At 34.8% G+C, this 25,328-nt stretch overlaps 7 protein-coding genes and 1 non-coding gene across 12 annotated transcripts; 3 read left to right on the top strand and 5 right to left on the bottom strand.

The window, feature by feature from the left end:
* Window positions 1-404: 404 nt before the first annotated feature.
* Window positions 405-2,186, top strand: RLP51 (receptor like protein 51). The gene has a single exon (NM_117992.2). It carries the CDS (start codon window positions 538-540, stop codon window positions 1,831-1,833), a length of 1,296 nt encoding a protein of 431 aa, NP_193611.1. The 5' UTR covers window positions 405-537; the 3' UTR covers window positions 1,834-2,186.
* A 136-nt stretch (window positions 2,187-2,322) lies between these two features.
* DOT4 (Pentatricopeptide repeat (PPR) superfamily protein) lies at window positions 2,323-5,334 on the bottom strand. The gene has a single exon (NM_117991.3). The coding sequence runs from the start codon at window positions 5,144-5,146 to the stop codon at window positions 2,531-2,533; it is 2,616 nt and encodes an 871-aa protein (NP_193610.1). The 5' UTR covers window positions 5,147-5,334; the 3' UTR covers window positions 2,323-2,530.
* A 37-nt stretch (window positions 5,335-5,371) lies between these two features.
* On the top strand, window positions 5,372-6,653 carry AT4G18740 (Rho termination factor). Of its 4 annotated transcripts, none has more exons than NM_202840.2 (4): window positions 5,372-5,607; window positions 5,728-6,081; window positions 6,161-6,271; window positions 6,365-6,653. In NM_202840.2, the coding sequence occupies exons 1-4, from the start codon at window positions 5,517-5,519 to the stop codon at window positions 6,451-6,453; spliced, it is 645 nt and encodes a 214-aa protein (NP_974569.1). In that variant the 5' UTR covers window positions 5,372-5,516; the 3' UTR covers window positions 6,454-6,653. The 4 variants fall into 4 exon arrangements, with proteins under 4 accessions (NP_974569.1, NP_193609.2, NP_001190763.1 ...); NM_001203834.2 differs by having other exon boundaries at window positions 5,384-5,607; window positions 5,721-6,081; window positions 6,365-6,604; NM_117990.3 differs by having other exon boundaries at window positions 6,161-6,653.
* Window positions 6,564-7,833, bottom strand: RPL16B (ribosomal protein L16B). The gene is made up of 5 exons (NM_117989.4): window positions 7,756-7,833; window positions 7,569-7,676; window positions 7,369-7,411; window positions 7,078-7,273; window positions 6,564-6,988 (listed from the first exon to the last, which is right to left on the bottom strand). Exons 1-5 carry the CDS (start codon window positions 7,756-7,758, stop codon window positions 6,790-6,792), a joined length of 549 nt encoding a protein of 182 aa, NP_567563.1. The 5' UTR covers window positions 7,759-7,833; the 3' UTR covers window positions 6,564-6,789.
* Window positions 7,834-7,922: 89 nt separating this feature from the next.
* AT4G18725 lies at window positions 7,923-7,995 on the bottom strand. Its single transcript has one exon. It is a non-coding gene; the product is annotated as a tRNA-Glu (tRNA).
* A 772-nt stretch (window positions 7,996-8,767) lies between these two features.
* Window positions 8,768-10,051, bottom strand: AT4G18720 (Transcription factor IIS protein; the record flags this gene model as incomplete). Its single annotated transcript, NM_117988.1, has 2 exons — window positions 8,768-8,925; window positions 9,409-10,051. 2 exons carry the CDS (start codon window positions 10,049-10,051, stop codon window positions 8,768-8,770), a joined length of 801 nt encoding a protein of 266 aa, NP_193607.1.
* BIN2 (Protein kinase superfamily protein) lies at window positions 8,768-13,858 on the bottom strand. 2 transcript variants are annotated; one of them, NM_117987.4, is made up of 10 exons: window positions 13,508-13,858; window positions 12,826-12,918; window positions 12,402-12,734; window positions 12,235-12,309; window positions 12,085-12,141; window positions 11,850-11,990; window positions 11,709-11,759; window positions 11,533-11,628; window positions 11,363-11,446; window positions 10,607-11,280 (listed from the first exon to the last, which is right to left on the bottom strand). In NM_117987.4, exons 1-10 carry the CDS (start codon window positions 13,520-13,522, stop codon window positions 11,083-11,085), a joined length of 1,143 nt encoding a protein of 380 aa, NP_193606.1. In that variant the 5' UTR covers window positions 13,523-13,858; the 3' UTR covers window positions 10,607-11,082. The 2 variants fall into 2 exon arrangements, with proteins under 2 accessions (NP_001319987.1, NP_193606.1); NM_001341302.1 differs by lacking the exons at window positions 10,607-11,280; window positions 11,363-11,446; window positions 11,533-11,628 and adding an exon at window positions 8,768-8,925 and having other exon boundaries at window positions 12,826-13,470; window positions 13,690-13,723.
* Window positions 13,859-18,937: 5,079 nt separating this feature from the next.
* Window positions 18,938-21,198, top strand: CIPK12 (CBL-interacting protein kinase 12). Its single transcript, NM_117986.3, has one exon. The coding sequence runs from the start codon at window positions 19,417-19,419 to the stop codon at window positions 20,884-20,886; it is 1,470 nt and encodes a 489-aa protein (NP_193605.1). The 5' UTR covers window positions 18,938-19,416; the 3' UTR covers window positions 20,887-21,198.
* Window positions 21,199-25,328: the final 4,130 nt, after the last annotated feature.

Genomic DNA, 25,328 nt, shown 5'->3' with positions numbered 1-25,328 from the left:
CAAAAGCAAAATCAATGGAGTCTTAGATTACACGATCAAATCCAGGGCAGAGCATAAAATCATCCTGGTGAAATAACATTTGGTAATATACCTTATTTATACACTTCTTTATAGAGTTTTGAATGGTTACAATGACATAGAGAAAATGTAAAGCAAATAAATTGATTATGGTTGGTACATGTCGAATAATGAGTTTTAAAAGGTTGTTTACATTTGTCAAAGTTTCTAACACATAGCAAAAAAACAACAAAAGAATCTCTATCCATAACAACCAAAGTTGAACTAAAAAGCCAAAAACATAGTTAAATACTAAATGCAACAAAATAAGAGTTCATATAGAAGAAAAGAAGAAGATTAGAATAAGGTCAAAATCGTAATTAAACCAAAAACAGAAGGCTAAAAGTATACAAAACCCAACTGTCACATGACCCATCTTTGAAAAATCCAATCTTTCTCTTCCTTCTTCTTCTCTTTCTCTCTTTTACTTTCTCTGACACTATCCTTCTCTTTCTCAATCTCTCTCTCTCTCTCTTCACCATGAAACCTCCGTCGTTACCGTTACTCCTCCTCCTCCTCCACCTCTCAGCCACTATCTCCGCCGCTCCTTCCCTCTCTCCAACTCCATCTCCAACCACCTCTCCCATTCCACCTCACAAACCTTCCTCATCCTCTTCCCCATTAGACCCAAAACAACTCAAAGCCCTTGAATCTCTCAACATCCCCACCGTCAAAGATCCTTGCAACCACCGTCCCACCACCAAATCCACCTCCTCCTCCGTCGTAACCTGCGACACCAGCTCCCCATTTCGCCTCGTCACTTCCATCTCCTTCACAAATTGCTCCACCGATCTCTCCATCTCCACAACAGCTCTCAGAGCTCTCTCACCATCTCTAACCTCTCTCTCTTTCCTCAACTGTCCTTCACTCTCCCCTCCTCCACGTCTCCCTGACTCACTCCACTCCTTCACCGCCGTCTCCTCCTTCCTCCGCCGCCGTAATGGCCTCTCCGGAGTCTTCTTAGCTCGTCTCGTTAACCTCACTGACCTCACAGTCTCTTCTGTTCCAGTCTCAACCTCTGGTCTCTTCGTTATCCTAGGAAATATGCACGAGATCGTCTCTTTGACAATCTCACACGCAAATCTCTCCGGAAACATCCCTAAATCATTCCACTCAAATCTCACATTCATTGACTTATCAGACAATCTACTCAAAGGCTCAATACCCACTTCCATTACTCTGCTCTCAAACCTAAAGTCTCTAAATTTATCCAAAAACACCATCTCCGGAGACATACCCGACTCAATCGGTGACCTAATCTCCTTAAAAAACCTATCTTTATCCTCAAACAAGCTATCAGGACCAATCCCAGATTCAATCTCATCCATTCCAGAGCTTACACACTTAGATCTGAGTGGGAACCAACTAAACGGCACCATTCCAAGATTCATCTCCAAAATGAAGTATCTCACACACTTGAATCTAGCTAACAATGCCTTCCATGGAGTTCTACCATTCAATGCGAGCTTTATCAAGAATCTCGAAGTGTTCAAAATCGGTGGAAACAGTGATCTTTGTTACAACCATAGTGTATTGTCATCGAAGATGAAATTGGGTATTGCTCAGTGTGATAAACATGGTTTGCCTTTGTCTCCACCGCCGCAGAAAGAAGATTCGAATTCAGATTATGATTACGGAAATGAAGATGATACTAGTGAGAAGAAGAAAGAAGAGCATCATGGTCCTAATAAAGTTGTGCTTGGTGTTGCTATTGGACTTTCTTCACTTGTGTTCTTAATCATCTTCATGATCCTTCTCGCCAAATGGTGTGGTTGATTCCATGAAATTGGAGTACAGTATAAGCAAAGAAAGACCTAATCTTTGAGAGTGAGATTAGGGTTCTTGTGAGATGAAGAAGAGGATAGTGAATTTTTTTGGAGAATAACCGAACCGGTTCTCCACACAAATCCCGGTTTAAGTTTTTTTTTTTTCTATTTTACTTTGATTTTACATTTGAGTGGGTTTAATACGTTAATTTAGTAGTTTATTTTCAGATATTGTTCTATTTTTTTTTTTAAGTGTAAGTGGTTAAGGATTATTTTGTAATAATTATTGAATTATTCTTATCAATTATTTTCTTCAACAAACATTGTTCCTTCATGAGTTGTGTTTATGTAATACTGCACATGCGTTCGAACATGGTTCAATTGGTCCAAAAATAGAAAACGTGTCATTGGTTAGGTCTTAGTACCTTGACCAAATTATTAATGATTGAAAAGTTGTAACAAACACTTGAATGTATAAAGTAATCGAGTTAATGAAAAATGGTGGTTATGTTTTCCTTTGAAGCAATGATACTATCATGAAGATATATAGCTCCATCAAAGATCCAGCCTGGTCATAAAATGGTGGTTATGTTTTCCTTTAGTATATGTTCTAATTGCTTCAATTTTCAATGATTACATCAGGACTGTTCCAATCTTAAACCGGTCTGGTAAGAACAATGTTTACAATACATGAAACAGTTCAATGTTCACCAGAAACCTCTGCAAGAACAATGTCCATCTTTAAATTGGTGAAACCGGTTTGAATCTCTTAGGACAATCTCTCTTCTGGTTAACTTAGACATGAACTTGGCCATTTCATGACAATCTCCACAAACTCTTAGATTCTTTGTAACTCTTATGATCTTTCCATGTCCAGAGCTTATGATTCCCAAAGCCATTGCTAATTTCTCACTATGACCACATAAAGCTTCTTCCTTTTCCATCTCTTCCGCATCGATCAAAGCGTATTTCGTCAGTGGTGAATATCCTTCTTCTATCATTCTAGCTCTTACCTTTCTCAAAAAAGCTTCAATGTTTTCAGTTTCCGGGTTTGAACTATCTCCAGCTACAAAGATGTTAACTCTACCCTTTATCTCTATCCAGCTACATCCCGGATTCTTCCTCAATCCGCGCTGCCCTATCCTCTTTCTTAGCCTTTTCACTTGTTCCCATTTCTCAGCTTCTGCGTAGATATTTGCCATGAGTACATAATATCCTGTGTTCTCTGGTTCAAGCTCAAAGACTTTCTCTGCAACTTTCTCAGCTAACTTAACATCATGATGTATCCTGCATCCACACAGCAAAGCTCCCCAGATTGTAGCATCTGGCGGAATTGGCATGTTCTCGATGAACCTATAAGCTTTGATTAAATCTCCAGTTCTTGCAAGCATGTCAACTATACAAGCATAATGTTCCACCGTTGGCTCGATCTTGCATTCATGTCTCATGATGTTAAAGAATCTCCATCCTTCATCAACTAGTCCTGAATGGCTACAAGCATACAACAAAGATACAAAGGATATTTCATCAGCCTCAATACCCGCTTGTCTCATTTGATTGAAAAGAGCAATCGCCTCTTTTCCAAACCCGTGCATCCCATATCCAGCTATCATCACTGTCCAAGAAACAAGATCCTTGGAAGCAATATCATCAAAGAGCATATGAGCGAGTAACAACGCACCACATTTCGCGTACATGTCTACAAGCGAATTAGCAACATGCCGATCTGAGAAATACCCGTTTCTCATGATGTAACCGTGGATTTCTCTGCCTTTATCGAAAGCAGAAAGACTTGCACAAGCCGGAAGAACACACGCCACTGTTCTCTCATCAGGACTAAACCTCTTTTCTTCCAACAGCAAATTAAACAGGCTTAGAGCTTCATTGGCGTAACAGTTCTTTGAGTACCCACCAATAATGGTGTTCCACGAGATGATATCTTTCACACGCATCTCAGAGAAGACTAGCTCCGCCTCTTGCATGCTTCCACATTTTGCATACATATCCATCAGAGCATTTGATACAAAGATATCAAATCCCAAATCGTTTTCCTTTATCCACTCATGCACACGCTTGCCTTCATCTAACAACCGATAACGAGCACAACAATTTAAAACAGCAGTGACGGTATAAACATCAGGACTAATACCTTCTTCCTCCATTTCTTCAAACAACTTTACAGCTTCACCAGCCAAACCTTCCCTAGCATAACCAGCAATCATGGAAGTATACGACACAACACTTCGATCACTCATCTCCCTAAACACAGCTTTAGCAGAATCAAGATCACCACACTTCGAATACATATCAAGCAATGTATTACAAAACCGATCTTCTCTACTAAAACAAGCTTTCACTCCAATACTATGAACAGCTCTACCTAACGATATCAAACGAGAATCAGCACAACCAGCAAAAACACTAACTATAGTAGCCAAATCAATCTCTATCCCTGAAACCAACATCTGCACGAAAACAGATAGCCCTTTCTCAGCTAATCCGTTTGATACATACCCATTAATAATAGAATTCCAAGATATAACATCTCTCTCAGTCATTTCATCAAACACCTTACGTGCACTATCAACTCTCTGATTCTTCAAATAAAATGCAACCAAAGAATTCCCCACAGAGTTCCTTTCTCCAAAACCTGATTTAAGAATAAATCCATGAAGCTGCTCTCCTCCATGAACACTTCGTAAAGACGAAAAACTCTTTGAAACACAAGAAAAAGTATAGCTATCCATTTCAACACCAGAACTCATCATCTTCTTAAACAATCCAATACTCCCACTAAAGTCACCAGATTTTGCAAGCTCATTCATCAAAATATTCCAGAACAATGCTTTCTCGATCTTAACCTCATCGAACACTCTACTTGCTTCTTTCAAATCTCCACAATTTGTATACATAAGAGAGAGTTTTGATCCCAAATTCGAATCTATCACAAACCCATTACCACGAATAAAGTTATCAACTTCTTTACCATCTTTGAGAGATTTCGAATCAGCACAGAGCTGAAGAACAGAGCATAAAGTTCTCGGATCAATATCCCATTTTCCAGATACGCAAAGAAGTTTCACGGCGTTCTCTAGATTCCCTGATTCGCAGAATCTCCGTAATTGAGTGTTCGCATCTGTTACGCTTCGATCAAAAGTTGTAATCGAATCAACACAATCTGATACTGTTCTCAACGAGGCTCTATTGAAAATCACATATTTTCGAACTCTAACGCCGCTTCTGATCTCCTTCTGGTTTTGTAAATGAGGAGAGGAAAAAAAACAGAAGCTTGAAGAAGATAAATTCGTCACCAACATCGCCATTTCTCTTATCTTCCTCTAACTCATCAGACGGAAAAAGCGCGGGAAAATTGTAATGCTTCTGTAAGTGGATTTTATCTTCAGTAAAAGTTGTTTCGAAGGTTTAAGTCTCCTTGTGAAAATCAGAGCCCACTTGAGAGCGTTGTTTCAAAAACTTGAAAGTGTGTTTTTTTAGCACCCAAAACTTCAAAGTTAGCCATTTATTATGGTCCACAAGTTTTTGCGTAGCTGTAATTGGACCCTGACATATAAAGGTTGGATTTTTTGGGGATAAATATTTGTTTCTTTTTTGTTGTGAGGTGAAGAAAGAGGCCAAAGTGAGAACTGTCGGAAGACAATCTCTGATTTTCAGGGAAAGTCAGGAATTAAAGCTATGGACTTGGCTCTTCATTGTCATTGTGCTTACCCGTTGATCAAACTAGGATTCATGAGAGCTAAATCAGCCAATCATCTTCATGTTCGAGGTAATCGAATATTTGCTAAAATCATTAGAGATATTGAGAATGTTCCGAGTTTTGTAGAACTTTAGGAACTGCCAAAACCATTTTTTCTGTACAGCTAAACTGAATTTGGACAGATTGCAGATACTCATTCACTGCCGTTTGCGTTGCGCTTTGAGCAGAGTCTTTCGAGAACAACGATTAATGGAGATAGAAGTATTTGGTTTCAAGAGAAAGGTGGTTCTTCTTATACTTCAATGGGAAGATCCAAGAAAGGATGTGTTTGTTGCAAGAAACCGTCTGATAGACGAACGTCAAACCCAAGTAAATCGAACCAAGAGGAGATCATTTCGCTCTTGAAACGGATTCAATCTTCGATCTCTAAAGGAGAGTCTCGAGGAGTCGAGGAAGAGAAGAACAGCGATGAGTCTTCTAAGGAAAAGCCGCTGACCAAAGCTATTCTTGACGTTCTTGAGAAATCAAGAAAAAAAACTGAGGGTAATCAACTATGCTTTGGTCAAATGTCAAAAATCCATGTTCTCGCCATTTGTTAATATAATCAACTTTGCAACTGTAGGAGATACTAGTGTGAAGGAGAAGCCACCAAAGAGACAAGTAGAGCTTCCTCGACCACCGTCTAGTTTTGTCAAGAGAACTCCTTTATCTTCTTCTGCCTCAGGTCCAAGAGGTAAGCTCCCAGTATCAAACAGCGATAAAGCTTTAGGAAAATTGACAAAGAAGGAAGAGAAAGCTTCACTGATAGAAACTATGAAACTTGCAGAGCTCAAAGAAGTTGCAAAGAACAGAGGAATCAAAGGATACTCAAAGTTGAGGAAGAGTGAACTATTGGAGCTGATAAGATCGTCCTGATTGTAACTTATAGTCAACATTCTCTTACATGCAAACAAGATGACAGATTGTATGTTGTTATATTAAGACAATCATTCTTGTAAAGCTGAAACATTTTCAAGTATCTCAACCTTGTAAAAGTTTGGTTATCTCCAATTCTTGCCTGTGGTCAAACTAAATTCTGAAAAGGTTTAGAATTGGTAAACAAAAACCCCCAAAAATGGTTTCATATTTAGAAGGTACTTGAAGATTCTTAACCAACTTAAGTCAAAAAGGTTACCACAACACGAAATCCTTACTATCCAGAATCTTAAATATAAGAACTTGAAACAAAACAAAATGACAAAAAAAAGCTCTTCAACCAGTGATGTTCTGAGACTTGTTGAGGATAACTCCTTCATACTTAACTTGGAACCACTTCATGGCATCATCCTTGGTAACTCTATGTTGAATACCAACGCGAGTCTTGCATCTACGGCGACGGGCCACACGGTATCCTGGACGTTCAAGAACAACGTAGAAATCCATACCGTAGATACCGGTAGAAGGATCATACCTAAGAAAGAAATGCAGAACAATGAGAACATTACCCTCAGTAATCATTTAATTTAATAAATCAGCCCATATTATTATCACAACACTTACTTGATTCCAAGATCAATGTGCTCCTGGATACCGAATCCGAAGCAGCCAGTGTCACTGAAGTTCCTCCTCAACAGCTCGTATTCCTTCACTTTCAAGCCACTCTCAAGAAGCTGCATTGCCTTCTCACCTCTCACGGTGACATAGCACGCAATCTTTTCATTACGCCTGATACCGAAAGACCTCACAGTGTACCTCGCTGTTTACAATCAAGACCACACTAAAATTGAACTCTACAATCCTTAACTCATAGCTATAACATATAAGAGAATCTACATAAACATATTCACACACCCTTAGAGAAGACAGGAGTCTGACCACTGAGCTGTTCCAACACCTACAATAACCAAAACTCTCGATTCAATTAAAATTCCTCACTGCCATCTATGAACTAAGTTACTAACCAATCCATTTCAATGTTGCTAAAATGTAAAGTCTCAATTTTTTTCCTAAGCCATATAGTGAGTACTCTTACGGGGAAAGAAAGAACGAACCTTGGAGGCACGAGTGAGACGATCACCACTCTCACCAACAGAGATGTTAAGAACTAGCTTCTGGACCTTAATATCCCTCATAGGGTTCGAGAGCTTCTTCTCCGATGCCTGCAACATCGTAAATAGTAAGTTAAATCCCCAAAACGAGGAACGAAGATAACCATAGATCAAAAGGATGAAACTTTACCATCTCAAGATTAGGGGTTCGAAATCGAAGGAGATGAGCAAATAGAGTGGCACACGAATTGCGTCGGCTGCGTAGTGTGTGATAATTATATGAAAGACACTAGGGTTTCTTCAAATAAGGTAATGACGAAAGTACCCCTGACTTACGGTTAACAATTATAAAAAAAACTCCGTTGCCGGGACTCGAACCCGGGTCTCTTGGGTGAGAGCCGAGTATCCTGACCAGCTAGACTACAACGGATTGTTGCCCTCTCATGCTATTACATTTAATTAAAACAACATGTTAAGAATCATCATTCTCTGACTTCTCTCAGCTACCTTTGATGAATATGGTAAGGACCAAGGACAATGAATGAATAATGAGAGAATCTTTACGCAGAAATACAGGAAAAAAGTATTTAAGATTTTGCCTTTGTAAGAAAATGAGTCATAAACAAACCATTTCATAAAATTTGGTAATAATAGAAGACAAAAATTCAAAAGTACTGTATGAAAAAAAGAAAAACCAAAGACCCTTAACTGCACAAACTCTTATGAAACACTTTGGTGATCACTTTGACTAGATTCTTCACCTTCTGCTCAAATACTATATAAAACTTCTGACTAAACTCATTTACATATGCGTAAAAGAAACAAGAAAAGATGAGATTGTTTTCACCAAACTTGAAAAGAGAAGAGAAATAAGCAGATACAACTTGAGAGTTTTTGTTTTTGCAGATTTGGGGAAGTTGGTTTGCTTGCAGCTGGCTTTGACCATCAAACTTGTTCGAGGAGGAAAAACTTCGAAGTGTGTCCTCCACTTTTTCCTTCAACTATGACCTTGTGGCTCGTGTAATGGTACATTACATTTAAAGAGTTATTGTCTTTGTGCAGATTCTTTATGTTCCAGATTGAATCAAGAAACTTAGACCTAATTGTGTTTTGATATGGTCTGGATCAACTTGTTGACTAGTTCAGGTGATGCTCCAGCTACTTCTTGTTTGAAGTTGAAGAGAGGTGGGAAAGGCCTTCCATTAAGTAAATGAGCGTTTGGTTCTCTCAAGAATGTATGTAAAAAGAGAAAAGACACGAACCTTGTGCCACAGATGTGCCTTTATCTGCGGAAACCTGAAATCTGTGTAATGCGTGGATTCATACAACGGATTTCTTCTCGAATTGGTGTACCAAGAACCTATGTACAACAACTTCATACAATGAGGATTTTGTAGCCAAAGAATGTAATTTGCAAGGAACCATTGTACAGCATTTTCTCCGGGAATTAATGGCTGCATAAGAACAATGAGTCCTAATGCGAATAGAAGACAAACATTCAAAAGAAAAAACCAAAGACCCCTTAAACTGCATAAACTGCAGAGCTCCCTCTTATGAAACGAAACACTTTGACTAGATTCTTTAAACGCAGATTTAGAAACACCATTCAATGAAGCAACTTGAAAACGATCATCGTATTGAAATTACAATCTACTAATATCTCGAGTTTGTGATAGAAAATTGACACGAATACTGATTCTATACAATAATGAAACTCATGACTAAATCTCTGCAGCTAACTAAATGATGATCATATCTGCTGATGAAAGCATCTTCACGCGACTCTCTTCCTTAAATCTTGCTCTCTCTTTAATCCTTTGAACCTCCTTCTGAATCTTCTCACTCCCCATCTCTTCCTTCTCCATCTTCACTAATCTCTCCCCACTAATCTCACCAAGTAACACTTTCCTCCTCAAATCTGGATTGTTACTATCTCCCATGTTGAACAGAATAGACCGGTACTTTGCTTTTTGAGGTCCCATGAAACAACCTAAGTTCTCAAACATTGCAGTTTCCACAGATACAGCCACAACCCAAGGATCACAAGCAGTCACTCGTGTCTTCATCTCCGTGTCAACAACCTCAGAAGCGACTTTAGCCAAAGATGTTTGTAGAATCTCACGCACTTTGTCTCGCTTTGAATCTCCAGTCTTCTTCATCGTTGCGTGCGTCGGGATCTTCACCGCAGCTTCTCTATTATCACGGCTCTTTTCTCTACCTGAAGCGTAAAAAAACTTCATCCAAAGATCCCGAAGAATCCTTCCTTCCGATCGAATTTTAGGGTTTTTGTGATCGATGAAGAATTCCAAACCCTGCCCCATGGAGGTTTTGCAGACCACGTCACAAACAAGTGACTTGGGTGCTTCCTTCAAACGATTCATGGCATCGACAAACCTCGATACCTCTGGAGAATTCTCATCACCTTTCACAGACTTAGCCGCTCTAAGTGCTGCCTCGAACAACTCCATGAACTCACGCTTCTGCATCCTTCTCTGTTTGATCGGTCTTTTGTGTACGTACGTGTTTGATCTCTCGATAATAACTAGGGTTTCAAAAGCAACGAAGGAGAAGAGAAATTAGTAAATTGTTGCGTATGGTCTCTCGATCTATCTGATGTTGTTTATATAAAGACTAAGAGTCCAAGACCAGATAGGTTTTGTTAGTTTCGGATACTTTAATTGCTTGCTATCAAAGCCTTTCCCAAATATATTTTTTTTCTAAAAGGAGATGAATTTAACCTGATATAGGTCCCGCCTTTAGAAAATGTATGGTCTTTTAACTTGAACTAACAGATATTTAAAAAAAAAAAAGAAAAAAAAAGTCATGTAATTTTCTTTTTGTTTTAAAAATCCAATAAGTAATTCAATATCTGAAATTCTGAATTAAGAATTATATATTTGTAAATTTTCATTATTTAAAAATTTCTTCGAATCTTAAAACATATAAATACATAAATCAAATTTCCATGAGAGATAAAAAAAATTCACTTATTTATTTATAGGGTATTTATATGAGTAGCGAGATATTATTTTTGTAATGATTCGTGCAATTAAATTGAGTGAAAATTTAATACAAATATACTTATGCTTAAAGCAAAACCATGTATCCATTCATGAAGTGTTTGAAAAAAAAAAAAAGTGTTTGAAAGAAGCTCCTCGTTGAAAGAGTATCACTTTGATTACATTCTTCACCTTCTGCCCAAACTTTACTATATAAAAAAACTTCTGACTAAACTCATTTACATAAGGGGGAAAGAAAGAAGAAATGAAGCAAAGAGGAGACTGTGTTTTTCACCAAACTTGAAAAGAGAAGAGAAATAAGCAGATACAACACTGGAGAGTTTTTGTTTTCGCAGATTTGGGGGAGTTGGTTTTGCTAGCAGCTGGCTTTGTCTGAACGAGTTTGAGGAGGAAAAACTTTGAATTGTGTCCTCCACGTTTGCCTTCAACTACGACCTTGTGGCTCGTGTAATGGTACATTATATATAAAAAAGTAGTTGTCTTTTGCAGGATCCCTTTTAAGTTCCAGATTGATTCAAGAAGCTTAGACCCAATTGTCTCTTGATATGGTCTGGAATCAACTTGTTGACCAGTTCAGGTGATGATCCAGCTACTTCTTGTTTGAAGTTGAAGAGAGGCGGGAAAGGCCGTCCATTTGGTAAACGAGCGTTTGGTTCTCTGAGTTCATCAAAGAACGGATGTGCACAAGCTTCGAGCTGAAATACGAGGAAACAAAATATATAGTAAGGATTCAGTTGGATTCTTAGAGACTGAAGAAACCTCAAGACCAATGCTTACCGCTGTGCATCTTAGACTTGGAGAGTATTGAAGCAGCCTTGATGCAAAATCAATCGCTTCTGGGGGCATCCTTTTGTGGAAGATCTAAACCAAAACGTAATTATGATCAGTTGATGTGTGAAGAAAGAAACTGAAACAAGAACACATGCAAAAAGAGAAAAGACACTAACCTTGTGCCAGGGATGTGCCTTTATCTGTGGAAACCTGAAATCTGTGTAATGTGGATTCATACAACGGATTTCTTCTCGAGTTGGTGTACCAAGAACCTGTGTACAACAACTATACAGTGAGGATTTTGTAGCCAAAGAATGTAATTTGCAAGGAATCATCGTTTAAAGATTCTTACTTTTATAATTTCAACGAGCTGATCCACAGCATTTTCTCCGGGAAATAATGGCTGCATAAGAACATGATATAGTCACAATGAGTCCTAATGCAAATATACACATGGAGATTGAATAAGCTGGTTACTGAAAGAATTGTTTACCTGACCAAGAAGAAGCTCAGCAAGAACACAACCAGCAGACCAGATATCAATAGAAGTTGTGTACTCAGTGGCACCAAATATGAGCTCGGGTGCACGGTAGAATCGTGAGCAGATGTAAGAAATGTTGGCTTCACCTTTAACCTGAAGCAAAAGTAAATTTCAACAGTAAATGACAAGATCACAGAAAACAACAACCGCTACAAGTCGAATGAGTTTATATGTCACAAAGTCTTACGAGCTGTTTCGCACTGCCAAAGTCACAGATTTTGACTTGATGAGTAAGAGGATCAACCTATAGAAAGAGACCAGAAGAGATACATTAAGAACGAAAGAAACAAAGGCAAGAAAAAAAACAAAGAGTTCAATCTTAAAATGTTACACATACCAGAAGATTTTGAGGCTTTAGATCTCTGTGACAAACTCCAGCAACATTGTGAATGTAAGCAAGTCCCCGGAAGATCTAACATAACAAAAGGAAGTAATATCAGCCTAAGAACAATCTTATGTACATCAACTTTGGAAATGGAAGATATGAATGTGTGTTGTTATTACCTGATACATGTAAAGTTTAACATAGACAAGAGGCATTCTTTGGTTTGCACTACTATAATGTTTCAGAACTCGATACAAGCTCTCAGGGACATACTCCATAACCAAGTTCAAGAAAAGCTCGTCTTTACTTGTAGTCGAAAAGAAGCAATGCTTCAAACAAACCACATTCGGATGATCCATCACACGCATCAACTGAAGTTCTCGGTTCTTGTATCTTCTATCTTGCAAAACCTTCTTTATCGCCACGGTTTCTCCAGTCTCCAAACATTTTGCTTGGAAAACGATCCCGAACGAGCCTGTACCAACAACTCGCTCCGCCATGTAACTAATTGTCTAACAACAACATAGAAAAATGTATTGGTAACCATCAAAATCTTGCATATACATAAAAGTGAGTCTATTTGGTTAAAAGCCTTAAAAATACCTGTTTTGGTTCACCATTTTTGCCACCGATTGTGGTGGAAATAATATGACCAGTGACTTGATCATGTCCATCAACTACAGCAGCAGGCATCTCCTGAAAGAGAAAAGCTTTAATATCAGCACAAAACCATTATCAAAAGCTAAAAGAATAATGCTTGTCTGAGAATCAAAAGTCTAAAGAAGGAAACTTTTATCCTAAAAGAGTGGTTACAAAATAACCGTTACGCAGAGTGAATCTGATTTAGTTAAAACTAAAAATATATACTTTTGTCACGCCAAAAGAATGGTAAACAAAACAAATACATATAACAAACCAAACAAGGACTAATCTATGTTCAATTATGGATCTAGCAGCTTGTATAAACTCTGGATTAATCACAGATCGAGATATATAGACATGGATCATCCCAACAGAGCTAACTTAGAAAATTCTAAGCTCAGAACTCAAAACCCTCAGAGATCTCAGGGTAAGTCAAAAAGTTAACGAAAGCTCAAAACTTTGGACAAACCCAGAACTCAAAACCGTTCAACTTCAAGAGTACTAACTAAACTAGATTTATTATCACAAAACATCTGTAAGAACAGGAATCTCAAGACAACTAATTGAAGGGTCAAATGTGGAAAAACCAAAAAACAGGATCTTCTTCTTCAAAAGACAGCAAAAGGAACACAAGCAGCTTTACCTTATCATCAGCCATGGCGATAGAGACACAGAGAGGAGAAGAGAAAAGAAAGAGAGAGAGTGGATTTGAGAGAGAGAGAACAAATGAGTTTCAATCAGTTTGGTTGGTAATGATCATTGTGGCGATAGAGAGAGAAAGGGAAGCCGCAAGATGAGAAAAGAAGGAGAGAGAAAGAACAAGACCATGTGAATCCAGCTCTTCTCTTTCTCTTTCTTTATCTATCTACTACTTTCCGTTTTCTTCGCCATCTTCTTTCGTGTTTTTTATTTGTTAAGCTACAATTACGTAAACACCCTTGAAATTGCTGGTTAATTACGCAGACACGGACTCTTTGTGGAAATTTCGTGATCAAAGGGAAGGCATCATGTACTTGTCGGTCAAATTTGAATCATGTATTCGTTTGGTTTAAGGTCTAAATTGACATTTCATGTAATCTCATAAAATGTTAGAATGCTAGAATTGTCAATGTCTCAAATTTTCACTATCATAAAGTTTATAAGAGGACTGAATATTTATCATATTCGTTGTATTTAGTTAATAAAATGAATGTAATATCACTCATTATTGTAAAAAAAATCAAAGATTAGTCAATACAAGTTAGTTTTACATTATTATAATTTGTTCACAAGTTCGACTTCAAGCAATCTCGTTATCTAGCGTTGTAAAATTTTAGTAATGGATACTTGATCAAAATATTATCATTCCAATTTCATATAAGAAATTACTTGCAATAATTTTTTTTCCAGCGGTGACTTATATATATATTCCAAATTTTGGGTCTATTTTTTTTCTTAACACAAATTTTGGGTCTATTTTTTTTCTTAACACAAATTTTGGGTTTAATAATTATATCTAAGGTATGTGTATAAATAGAAAAGATAGGGCATGATGAAATTGGAACAATATTGTCAAAGATCCAAGTTTGACCATTTGGTGGGAAAACTTCTTTTTTGACATTGATGAAAGAAAAAAGCATTTATGTTTCTTTGGGTCTTAACTTTTTAATGTTTTTATTTTATAATTAAAATTTTAGACTTAAAAATGAGCTTTAATTATTACCTAATAGTGTAGCTTTACTTATTGTGTTTGTTTTTTTCTTTATATTTGTTTATTTATTTTTCTGGAAACATCAATATTAAAATCAATGATGATAATGATAGCAGTCCTAGCATTTGCAGAAGACAACAAAAATAATATTAATATAATTTCTTTTTGTTCAATTATGCATGGGACATACATACTTTTGGCTGTATGGACGGATTTACATTGCATATTTGTGAATTATCTTCAGGCTCAATTATTTAAATGTCGATATGCGTATTATCCAATCGTATATACAATAGCAACTAGATTATAAATGTTCATATACATTCGGTTTTAGCTGAAGATGTTAAATTGTCAATGTAGTAACTAGTAATTAAGTTGTTATTTTTCTCACAAAAAACAAAGTTTAAGTTGTTATGAGTGTTTTTGGTTCTATAGAAATTAGAAATGATATTAAGATTGTCCCCAAAAAAAAATGATATTAAGTTATTGTATATCTTTCTTGTTTCATTGTACGGATTAAACAAATCCCACGATTCTTGTTATATACAATAGTGTAATACTATTGGAGTGTAGGAAAATGAATCGAACCAAAAGCGGTCTCACTCAAGAAGCTTTTAGCCCTTTTTATTTTGGTAGATAATACATGTTTGTAAATAACTACATTAGATAAAAGATTATATAAATATATTTCTGTAAGGGATCTTGAATAACTCTTGAGGTATGGGAAATCACAATAACGTGCACCATGTGACTGAGGTTCGAACCAAGGCAGAGAATGAAGAACTAATTATTCATAACAGTCATTGACGATATATTTAATTTAAAAGATTGATAACATGAAAATGAGAGGCAAAGTTAAGTATAAAGACGAGAATAATGATTGGGTTTGTACGAAACGGAAGAGAAAATCCTATAACAAAAATTCTTTTTCCTAACTAACAGCCAACCGTCGGCAAAAAGAAATGAAAAAATTTGCAGGTAACCTCTTCATAAATCATAACTTCTCGAAGCATATTCTTGCCATTTCTTCAAGCATTCCAGCTAAACTATTGTCTACCTCCGTTAGTTTTTTTTTTTGTTTTTTTGATATATGATTCATCAGTTGATCCAGTTAGTTTTACTAAAAAGTTATTGAAGTATTATAGAATTGATTTTCTTTCCAGAGGCCTGAACGATAACCTCATTGTATAACCGAGTTTCAAATGTTTTTCGACTAATGTCAAGAAATCGGTAAATTGCATGTCTAAGTTAATTTTGCTATTGAACTTGTTTCTATATGATTATTATTGTAACTTTAACCTCAGATTATCTTTGGTAAAAACAATATACATTACTTTTAATATATATTTTTTTTTTTATCAAATTCTTTAATCTTATTATCATTAAAAATTATATAAGCAAAGATTAATTTGTAAAGCAGACTAATTTTCAAACACACAGAAAGTCAGTTTTCTTACGTTAAAGACGTCCATAATAGTTGAAAACCGGTGTCAAAACATTAATTTAAGATACATTACAACTTACAAATGTCATAACGTCTATGGTATACAAATACAACATATAATATAATTTTGAACATATATACGCAATAGTTATGGACAATCCCTACAATTTGAACCTATATTTGATAACGTAATATATACAAACGTATTTAATCACATTTGAATTCAGACTAATCTAACATTGCGAAAGTATGAATATAGTTTACAAATTCAAGTAATTTGCATTTACTTCCTACCATTTTATTTAGTTTTAAAGTCTTTAGACCATACTACGAGTACTAGAAAACTATATATTTGAAAATGAAGAGATTGAATAAATATTTGTGAGGAAATGAAGATAGAAATATTGACGGATGGGTTGGCAGTCGGTGGGAGAAGGTGGGCTAGTCAAAGCTGCAAACTTATTTAGTCAAACTTCTTATATAACTCATCATCTCTTTTAGCCTCTCTGTCTTTATTATTTTTCTATATTTTGTTAATATTTTTGTGGATGGTTCATGCTGTTTTGGAACGTACAGTCCTTAGAGTGCACTTCACCGTTATGATGTTCACACTTTTCAGGCTTCGATTGGAACTTTTAGCCCACCATAACCAAAGCTTATAAACTAGTGGAGAGAATGGGCTTTTATAGTATAAGGCTCATAGATTTATACAATCTTCTCTGTACGTTACAAGTCTACAAAGAGGAGTTAGGACTTAGGCGAGTTTGTTAGTTAGATTCTGGCACTTTGTTTAACCATATAAATGTTTTTAAAACCCTATACGGCTATATTTAATTCTATCTAAAGTGGTGAAATATCCCTCTTTTTGACAAAATCTAAGATAAATGATTCTTTAGTTCGTTTTCCTCGGTTTCTTTTTTTGTTAGTTAATTCACTTCAGCTGACAACTAGAGTTTAATAAAACTTTGGACATGAAATAATATCAATATTTTGTGTTCTTATTCAAAGGCCCATTTATAGTTGCAAAAGAAACATATAGGCCCATATATATATCTCTTTTGAAAAATGTTCAAACGCAACATATCGGACGTGCATAGGTTTCTAACATGAGAAATCCGGATTCGTGGCGGAGGAAAACAGAAACGATCGAACAAACGTCGGCAACTTCTCAGTTTATTTACAGGACTGCTAAGTTCACATATTAAACTAAAATAACCAGGAAGACAAAACTAGTCTTTAAATACGAAAGATTGTTTCAAAGTAGCGACAAAAGCTGGCGGCAAAATACTACCGAGTACTATTTGAATTGGGATCCTCTAAAGTATATAATTTGGGCCATGATTAGGCATTTGCCTCTTTTGTCTTAGCATTTGCCTCTTTTGTTCCAAGGTAGGCACGAATCTTGCATACCAAACTAGATATATAACATGCAACACGTTAAAGCATGTAAACAAAATGTGTGCGTACGATCTACGTGAATTTATTAGCTTATAATTATCATTTGAACTTAAAATATATGTGAAATTATTAACTTAATGCAAGTGCCAAACTGTCAATCGCAATTCCACTATAGAAAAATTTGTTATTCAATAGGTATAGTGTGGAACATTTTTACCAATTTGTAATTTAGTAATACTGCCGGAAAGAAAAAATCCTTCTGTTTCATTTTAATTAGTAAGTTTCATTTTAGATATAATTAAACAAATCTATCTAAAATATTATTTACATCATTATCGTTCTAAATTGACAATAGAACTTGCTTCATATGATAACTTCTCTTGCTTATATTTATAATCTCTTGACCGACCACCATTACGTATGTTGACTTACGACCCCACCGTCCTTCACCAACCGTTGCAATAGATTTGACTTTCATAATTATAAAAATGAATTAATTTAGATTTCATAATTAAACCATTAACATAGTTCAATTGAATTAATTTAGAATTCTCGACCGAATTTTGGCGTATAAAACCTTTGTTAATTTTACGCTTATAATTTCCTGTGAACACTATATATAGCTGGATTCCGTAATTTCCGTGAGTCTCTACATAAAGACAAAAACATTTTCATATGGCAATCCAACGGCTGTGATTAAACTCACAGCTGTTTTTTTTTGTTCAGATGACGTGGAGCCTAACACTTACCAGATAGAAAACTCGAGAATCCAGACCACTGAACCTAAAGCGATCGCTGAGTAACTGCCACGTGTAAAACAAAATCTAATAAACTATCGTTTTGAATAATACAGCCACAGAAACTATGATGTCATCTTCACGCCACGTGGTTTATGTTCTATGGAAGTATTTTATTTTGAAATTCATACGTAAATCTACGATCTAGATTCGTCTCGAGACCAACAACTTGACCCACTCACTTAGCTATTGGTGCTAATTGTCTTTCCCTATTAGATTAATGAAAGTTTAGAATTCATCATTGAAAAGCGTTTATAATGCAAGGTACAATTCGAAAGATATTTTAGAAACATTGTATTTGAAACAATGTCGATCGTATGGTCCACTACAATTATTTGAAATGATTCAACATCAATTCATTTATTTGATCGTTTTATTGCGTTATTGTTTGACATTAGCGGTTCTAAAATGAATTATAGCAAAACAAAGTTACGATAGTGACTTATATTATGTTTTTGTTTTTGAGTATTTGTAACAAACAAGTGGTATATAATTGGTGCATAAGAGGCATGACAAATACTGACATACGGTTGGTTCGAAAAAACCCAAAATACACGCAGCAAATAACAAGGAATTTAAATACAAGTTGAAATAATTAACATTGAGAGATGATTAAACTTGTATTATCTTCACGTGAATGATGATCTTACTTGAATATGTAAGTCCAAATAAAAAATTTATAATAGCAAGTTGTAATTGTTTCAACTTATTTAAATTTTTGAAACAAATTATATATATCGTCGGGAGAAATGATAAGTAATCATTGCAACCCATTTTGTTAGTCAATACAGTACTTAAGAATATCATTAAACACAAAATCCTGCATTAAATTTATAAAGTTACTATTTTCTATAACCATTAACAAAAAAAAAAGTTATTTTCTATAAACACACAAAATTCATAAAAGCATATTCCCAAATATATACGGCGACGATTATTATAAACAGAGGCCAAATGCTATTTTTAGTGATGAATCTCTAAAAACAGTAGAGAGAGAAACCTTCTTCTTCTTTCTTCTTCTTCTACAAAATTTCACAAAACGAGAGAGAGGAGAGATTCAAACAAACGAATCAACAGGTGAGAAATTCGAAATCTTTGCGAGCTCGTCTCGCCCAGAATCTCGATTTCTCCACCTTTCCTCTTCAATTCATCTTCCAAATCCCTAAAAAAAAGACTCAAACTTTTTAATTTTGGTCCAAAAAAGACTCAAACTTTCTTCATCAATGGCGGAGAAAATCACGAGAGAGACGTCGTTACCTAAAGAGAGAAGCAGCCCACAAGCTCTAATCCTGGGACGATACGAAATGGGTAAGCTTCTCGGCCATGGTACCTTCGCTAAAGTTTACCTCGCACGTAACGTGAAAACAAACGAAAGCGTAGCAATCAAAGTAATCGACAAGGAGAAAGTTCTCAAAGGAGGTTTAATCGCACACATCAAACGCGAGATCTCGATTCTTCGACGTGTTCGTCACCCAAACATCGTTCAGCTATTCGAAGTCATGGCGACGAAAGCTAAGATCTATTTCGTGATGGAGTATGTTCGTGGAGGTGAGTTATTCAATAAAGTAGCTAAAGGTCGTCTTAAAGAAGAAGTAGCTCGCAAATATTTCCAGCAATTGATCTCTGCTGTTACTTTCTGTCACGCGAGAGGTGTTTATCATAGAGATCTGAAACCTGAGAATCTTTTGTTAGATGAGAATGGTAATCTTAAAGTCTCTGACTTTGGACTTAGTGCTGTCTCTGATCAGATTCGTCAAGATGGGCTTTTTCATACGTTTTGTGGTACTCCTGCTTATGTTGCTCCTGAGGTTTTAGCTAGGAAAGGTTATGATGCTGCTAAAGTTGATATTTGGTCTTGTGGTGTTATCTTGTTTGTGTTGATGGCTGGTTATTTGCCGTTTCATGATCGGAATGTTATGGCTATGTATAAGAAGATTTACAGAGGGGAGTTTAGGTGTCCTAGGTGGTTTTCTACTGAGCTTACCAGGTTGTTGTCGAAGCTTTTGGAGACGAATCCGGAGAAACGGTTCACTTTCCCTGAGATTATGGAGAATTCTTGGTTTAAGAAAGGGTTTAAGCATATTAAGTTTTATGTGGAGGATGATAAGTTGTGTAATGTTGTTGATGATGATGAACTGGAGTCTGACTCGGTGGAGTCGGATAGAGATTCCGCGGCTTCTGAGTCGGAGATTGAGTATTTGGAGCCTAGGAGGAGAGTTGGAGGGTTGCCTAGACCTGCGAGTTTGAATGCTTTCGATATTATATCGTTTTCGCAAGGTTTTGATTTATCGGGTTTGTTTGATGACGATGGGGAGGGTTCTAGGTTTGTTTCGGGAGCTCCGGTTTCGAAGATTATATCGAAGTTGGAAGAGATTGCTAAAGTTGTGAGCTTTACTGTGAGGAAGAAGGATTGTAGGGTAAGTCTTGAAGGTTCAAGACAAGGAGTGAAAGGTCCATTGACGATTGCAGCAGAGATATTCGAATTGACACCATCGTTGGTTGTTGTGGAAGTCAAGAAGAAAGGAGGAGATAAAACAGAGTATGAAGATTTCTGTAACAATGAATTGAAACCCAAGTTGCAAAACTTGACAGCTGATGATGTAGTAGCTGAGCCTGTCGCGGTTTCAGCGGTTGATGAAACCGCTATCCCGAATTCTCCAACCATTTCTTTCTTGCCGTCTGACACTGAATAGAAGGACTTGATGGAAGACCACAAAGCCAGAGATCATGAGGGGTATGTATGTACACTGTATGTTTTGGGTTTTGTAATCTGGATTGGGAAAGAAAAAAAGCTGCTTACGGTTGGTGAAATTTAGAATCGAATTATATGTAATACTTATGTTTCTGTTGGAGAGGATCGTTAGAGAAATTGAGTTATGTTTTTTACTAACCTTTTAGCAGTTTTTTTTTGTAATGGGAGAATTGTAAACAGTTTCGCATAATCAGATCTTTGATATGTATAAAAACAATGAAATAAATAAAAGAAAGTTCCTTTCTTCTTCTTGAAAATCCACTTTTTGTTATCTCTGATAATTGGTTATATTTCTGTTTTTGGTTTGTTTTTTAATTTGCTAAAATGGGTAAGAATAAGAAGAGAAGAATGTTCTTGTTTTGTTGATTCTTGAACATTTTAATAGCGGAAAATTCTGATGGTGAATGTTATCTATTTGTGGGTAAAGAAATTGACAAGAACCATGTGAAGTGTTTGTCTTTGTGTGTATGCAAGTTGGTTTTGAATTGATAGCAAAATATTTGTCTTTTTATGGGAAATTATTATATTTGTAAGATTTGACAATCACGGATACAAAAGCTGTTGTTTCTTGATATGGCCAAGCTTTGCTCGATTTACATGTGAGTGTAAAGCATATATATGTTGGTGATGAATGATGATGCATTGATGATGTAACTGACTCGTAACTTTTTTTTGGAGATTTTGTTTGAATGTGCTTAATGATCATCTCTGTCTTTTTTCTTTTTTCCCCCTTTCTTTTATTGCTGTTTTTTTTTTGGGCAAAAGGAAAATATCAAATGTAACTTGTTGGGGGAAATAAGGAACAGAAAACTGTCTCTGAATTTAAAGCTAATATATTAACTTTTCCTTGTCTTTTTAGCTCAAGGAAATAATGGCTGTTTTGTTAAACCAAAAAATAAAATGCAATTGCAAGTGGTGAGAGTCTGGTGACCCAATTTACCAGCACAACCCACATGCACATGCCCCCATTAAAGCCCATATGAGGATGTCTTTTCTTTTGTAGAAAAGCTTTATAATGCATATTAAAAATTTCGAAACAATTATTATAGTGGTATAATGTGTTAATGTCCCTTTAAAGTACAGATAGAACAAGAAGTAATATCAAAATAACATATACATTTTCATTATATTTTATGATGAGATAAAGGTGACTGAAGAACTTTAAGTATATTTTTGTAGATAACATCTTTGACAATCAAAATTCCACACATCAATATGTGCAAGAACAATATTATTATTAGAAATTCGTAAACATTACACCATTTTTTTTTTTTTTTTGTAAAGATTGAGTTGTGGTAGAAAGATTTGAGGCAAGACGCCAATATCCGTACAAATTTTGGCTAATTGGATTAGATGATTTCAGTCTATAAAGAAAGTTGTTATGTAAGTGGGTGATTTGGTGTTATGAGTTTCTTCGGCTTGGACTCTTTTATGCGTCCGAAGTTTCCCTAAAACTTTAAGCCAACAACATTATTTACCTCGGAGATTAGCTTAATGCTAAAACGATTCAAACTATATAGTTATGATATTTCATATTTATTTTAAACAGAATTAAAACCTGGTTAGTCCTTTTGCACTCTCGATCTCGCTAGCGTGTTGGGGAACAAGTTGATGTAGTTTACCACGTAGTCCTTTTACTCGATTCGGGAGATGTACATGTCACCTTCTAAAATTTGGAGTCTTTGTTTTGTCTGATTCATAAATATCTCCATCTTTTTGCACACCAAAAACAAAACAAAAAACATCTAACTCTTTCTTACCCAATTTGTGTATACCGTTTTTACTTTGGAAAAGAAAAAAATCTAAAACCTTTAAAAAGGAATATTCGAATGATGTAAAGATTCAATACTTCCCGACACCTAATTCCCAACAAATTCGAATTGTCAATTTACATTGGTTTTAGTTAGGTTTTCCACGTATTTTTCTTATGAAATATTTCAACATTTATAATATATCGTGAGTCATTACATTGAAAATTACTTATGTTAGTAATTTGATAGTGAACAATTAACATGGTGTTAACAAAATAAGAAAAATACAAAATATAACACGGTGTTTAGAGGAAAAAGCATCACAACTTTATTTAGTACTAGAAAATGTCCCACGCGATGCGTGGGTGAAATGAATGTAGTGAAATATATGTCTATAATTAATATATATTGATATAATATTAAATTATTTTATAATACATTCAATAAAAAATATCATAAATATTGTGATTATGATATTTTAGTTTTAAACTAAATATTTAGTTTATGAATTATAATCTAAAATTATTTTGGGTATTTATAAATTAAAAATTATCGAATTGATCAAAAAAGAAAAATTATAATATTGATATACAAGATAAGCCTTGTGTTTTATTTAAATATATGAAAATGATATGCAATATTTCTCTGAGTAAAAGATTTCATAATTGTATATATCATATTGATTATAGTATGTGTGTAAATTGTAAAGTAGTTAATAGATTTGAAGTTGTGAGATTGATAAAGTCTTGATTAATGAGTAAGATTAACATATATGAATATTGATATATTAATACTAATTGATATCAAAAGAACTCTAAATACTTTATACAATTAATATTCAAATTATTTACTATTTCTTCCATCTTTGAACAATATGGTAAGAAAGTATTGAATTTATTTACTAATGATTTACTATATACACATGATTTTTAATAAAGAAGTTTAAAGTTATTTCGATGCACATAATCAAATATTGAAGAAAATATACCATAATTCGGTTGAAAACTAAATAAATTTAAAATTTAAAGTACAATGTAACAAGTAACAACATACAAAATAATTTAAATTAACAGAATTTCCCACCAATGATATCAATGAAGATTATATATTTTGTATAGTTTCATCATTCATCAAATCTCGTAGGTTCTATATTATCTTTATCCATGTAATTTCTTTCTATATTACCTCATTTGCCAACAAATGCATCAAAAGACGAATTATTATGGTCACTATAAAACTTAAGAAACGAAATATAGTATAAATTTAGCATGATAAGTAAAAGATAAACATTCTTTCAATTACTATGATTAGCAAAATGAGTTATAAGTTACTGTTTAGTACATAAGATCAATAATAAATCAAATGTGTACAAATAGGAATAATGTTTGTATATTAAACTATAAACTAGATGAAAGAGACGAAAATTAAAGAAGTAGCCACACATTAAAATAAAAAGTGAATGAATTAAGCAGGACCAACCAGGAAATATCATATGGATCCAATAAACATTTGGCTATATATGTTTATCATTTGGTTGAGTACTCACTGTTGGTATTTTTCATTGAAAAACTAAAATAATTTTAAAGATTAATATGAATTTTAGCAACTTGACATAAATATTTTATAAACAACATTGGTCAACTTCAAAACATGAAGAATAAGTAGAAAATGAAGGTAAAAGATACTTTGTTTCTCATGTAAAAGTGAGAAGGTACCTTAGACATTTTTCATCAAGTCATTTCTAAAAGAAATCCACCTTTCACATATTCACTTATGCATATACTCTAAAATTTGACTCAACCTCTTTATTTCAAAACCTACGAAAGTCACATAAAATTTTGTTTTTAAAGATATTTAGTTAAATATATATATATGTATATCCATTAATACTATGTTTATATCCTCTATTAAAATATCGGACATGTTCATAAAATAGCAGGTTGAAGACACCAGGTTCCCATGTCGAACCACTAAAGTGAAGCTAAAGGCCTTTGACACCATTTACTAAACTTTGAAATTTTGACTATGGTTGTGACTCGAATAGTTAAAACACAAATAGCTGGAGAAAAAATTAGAACAATGACATTAATAATTAAATAAAATATACATCACAGATGAGCATCGAGCAACACATATATGATTTGCCTACCTATTACCTTCATCATGAACAGAAATTCTCAGTGTAATGATTGCTAAGAAATTCTTAGTGTAATAATTTTTAAGCCACTTTGTATCTACCATTGCACCTATAAAAGTATGTATTAGCAAAAACACATGAACACATGTTATAAAGAAGAGAAGTAACAAAGTGTGAATCAGTATCACCACATTTGGACGATACAAAGGCTACACAAAACAAATATTAAAATTATAAAAATGAGAGAGAGAAACTTGATTTTAGTTCATTTCTTTGGTGAAAATGAGAAAAATAAAAAACAACGTAATACAGAGGACGAAGCAAACCTTTGAGATTACCATTCGTTGGTTTCTCCAATCCGTCATACTCATATGGTTCGTGCTTTGTCTTTTTTTCTCTTTACTTTCAATTTAATTATGTGGAAAGACTTAGCAGACCACAAAATATTATTTCGATGTTTAAACAATCCCGAAAGCAACACAGAATGATAGAAAT

The sequence above is a fragment of the Arabidopsis thaliana genome, chromosome 4, assembly GCF_000001735.4.
Source record: "Arabidopsis thaliana chromosome 4, partial sequence".
NCBI lineage: Eukaryota > Viridiplantae > Streptophyta > Magnoliopsida > Brassicales > Brassicaceae > Arabidopsis > Arabidopsis thaliana.
The sequence above is the reverse complement of the archived record's forward strand: the minus strand, read 5'-3'. Positions and strand labels throughout refer to the sequence as shown.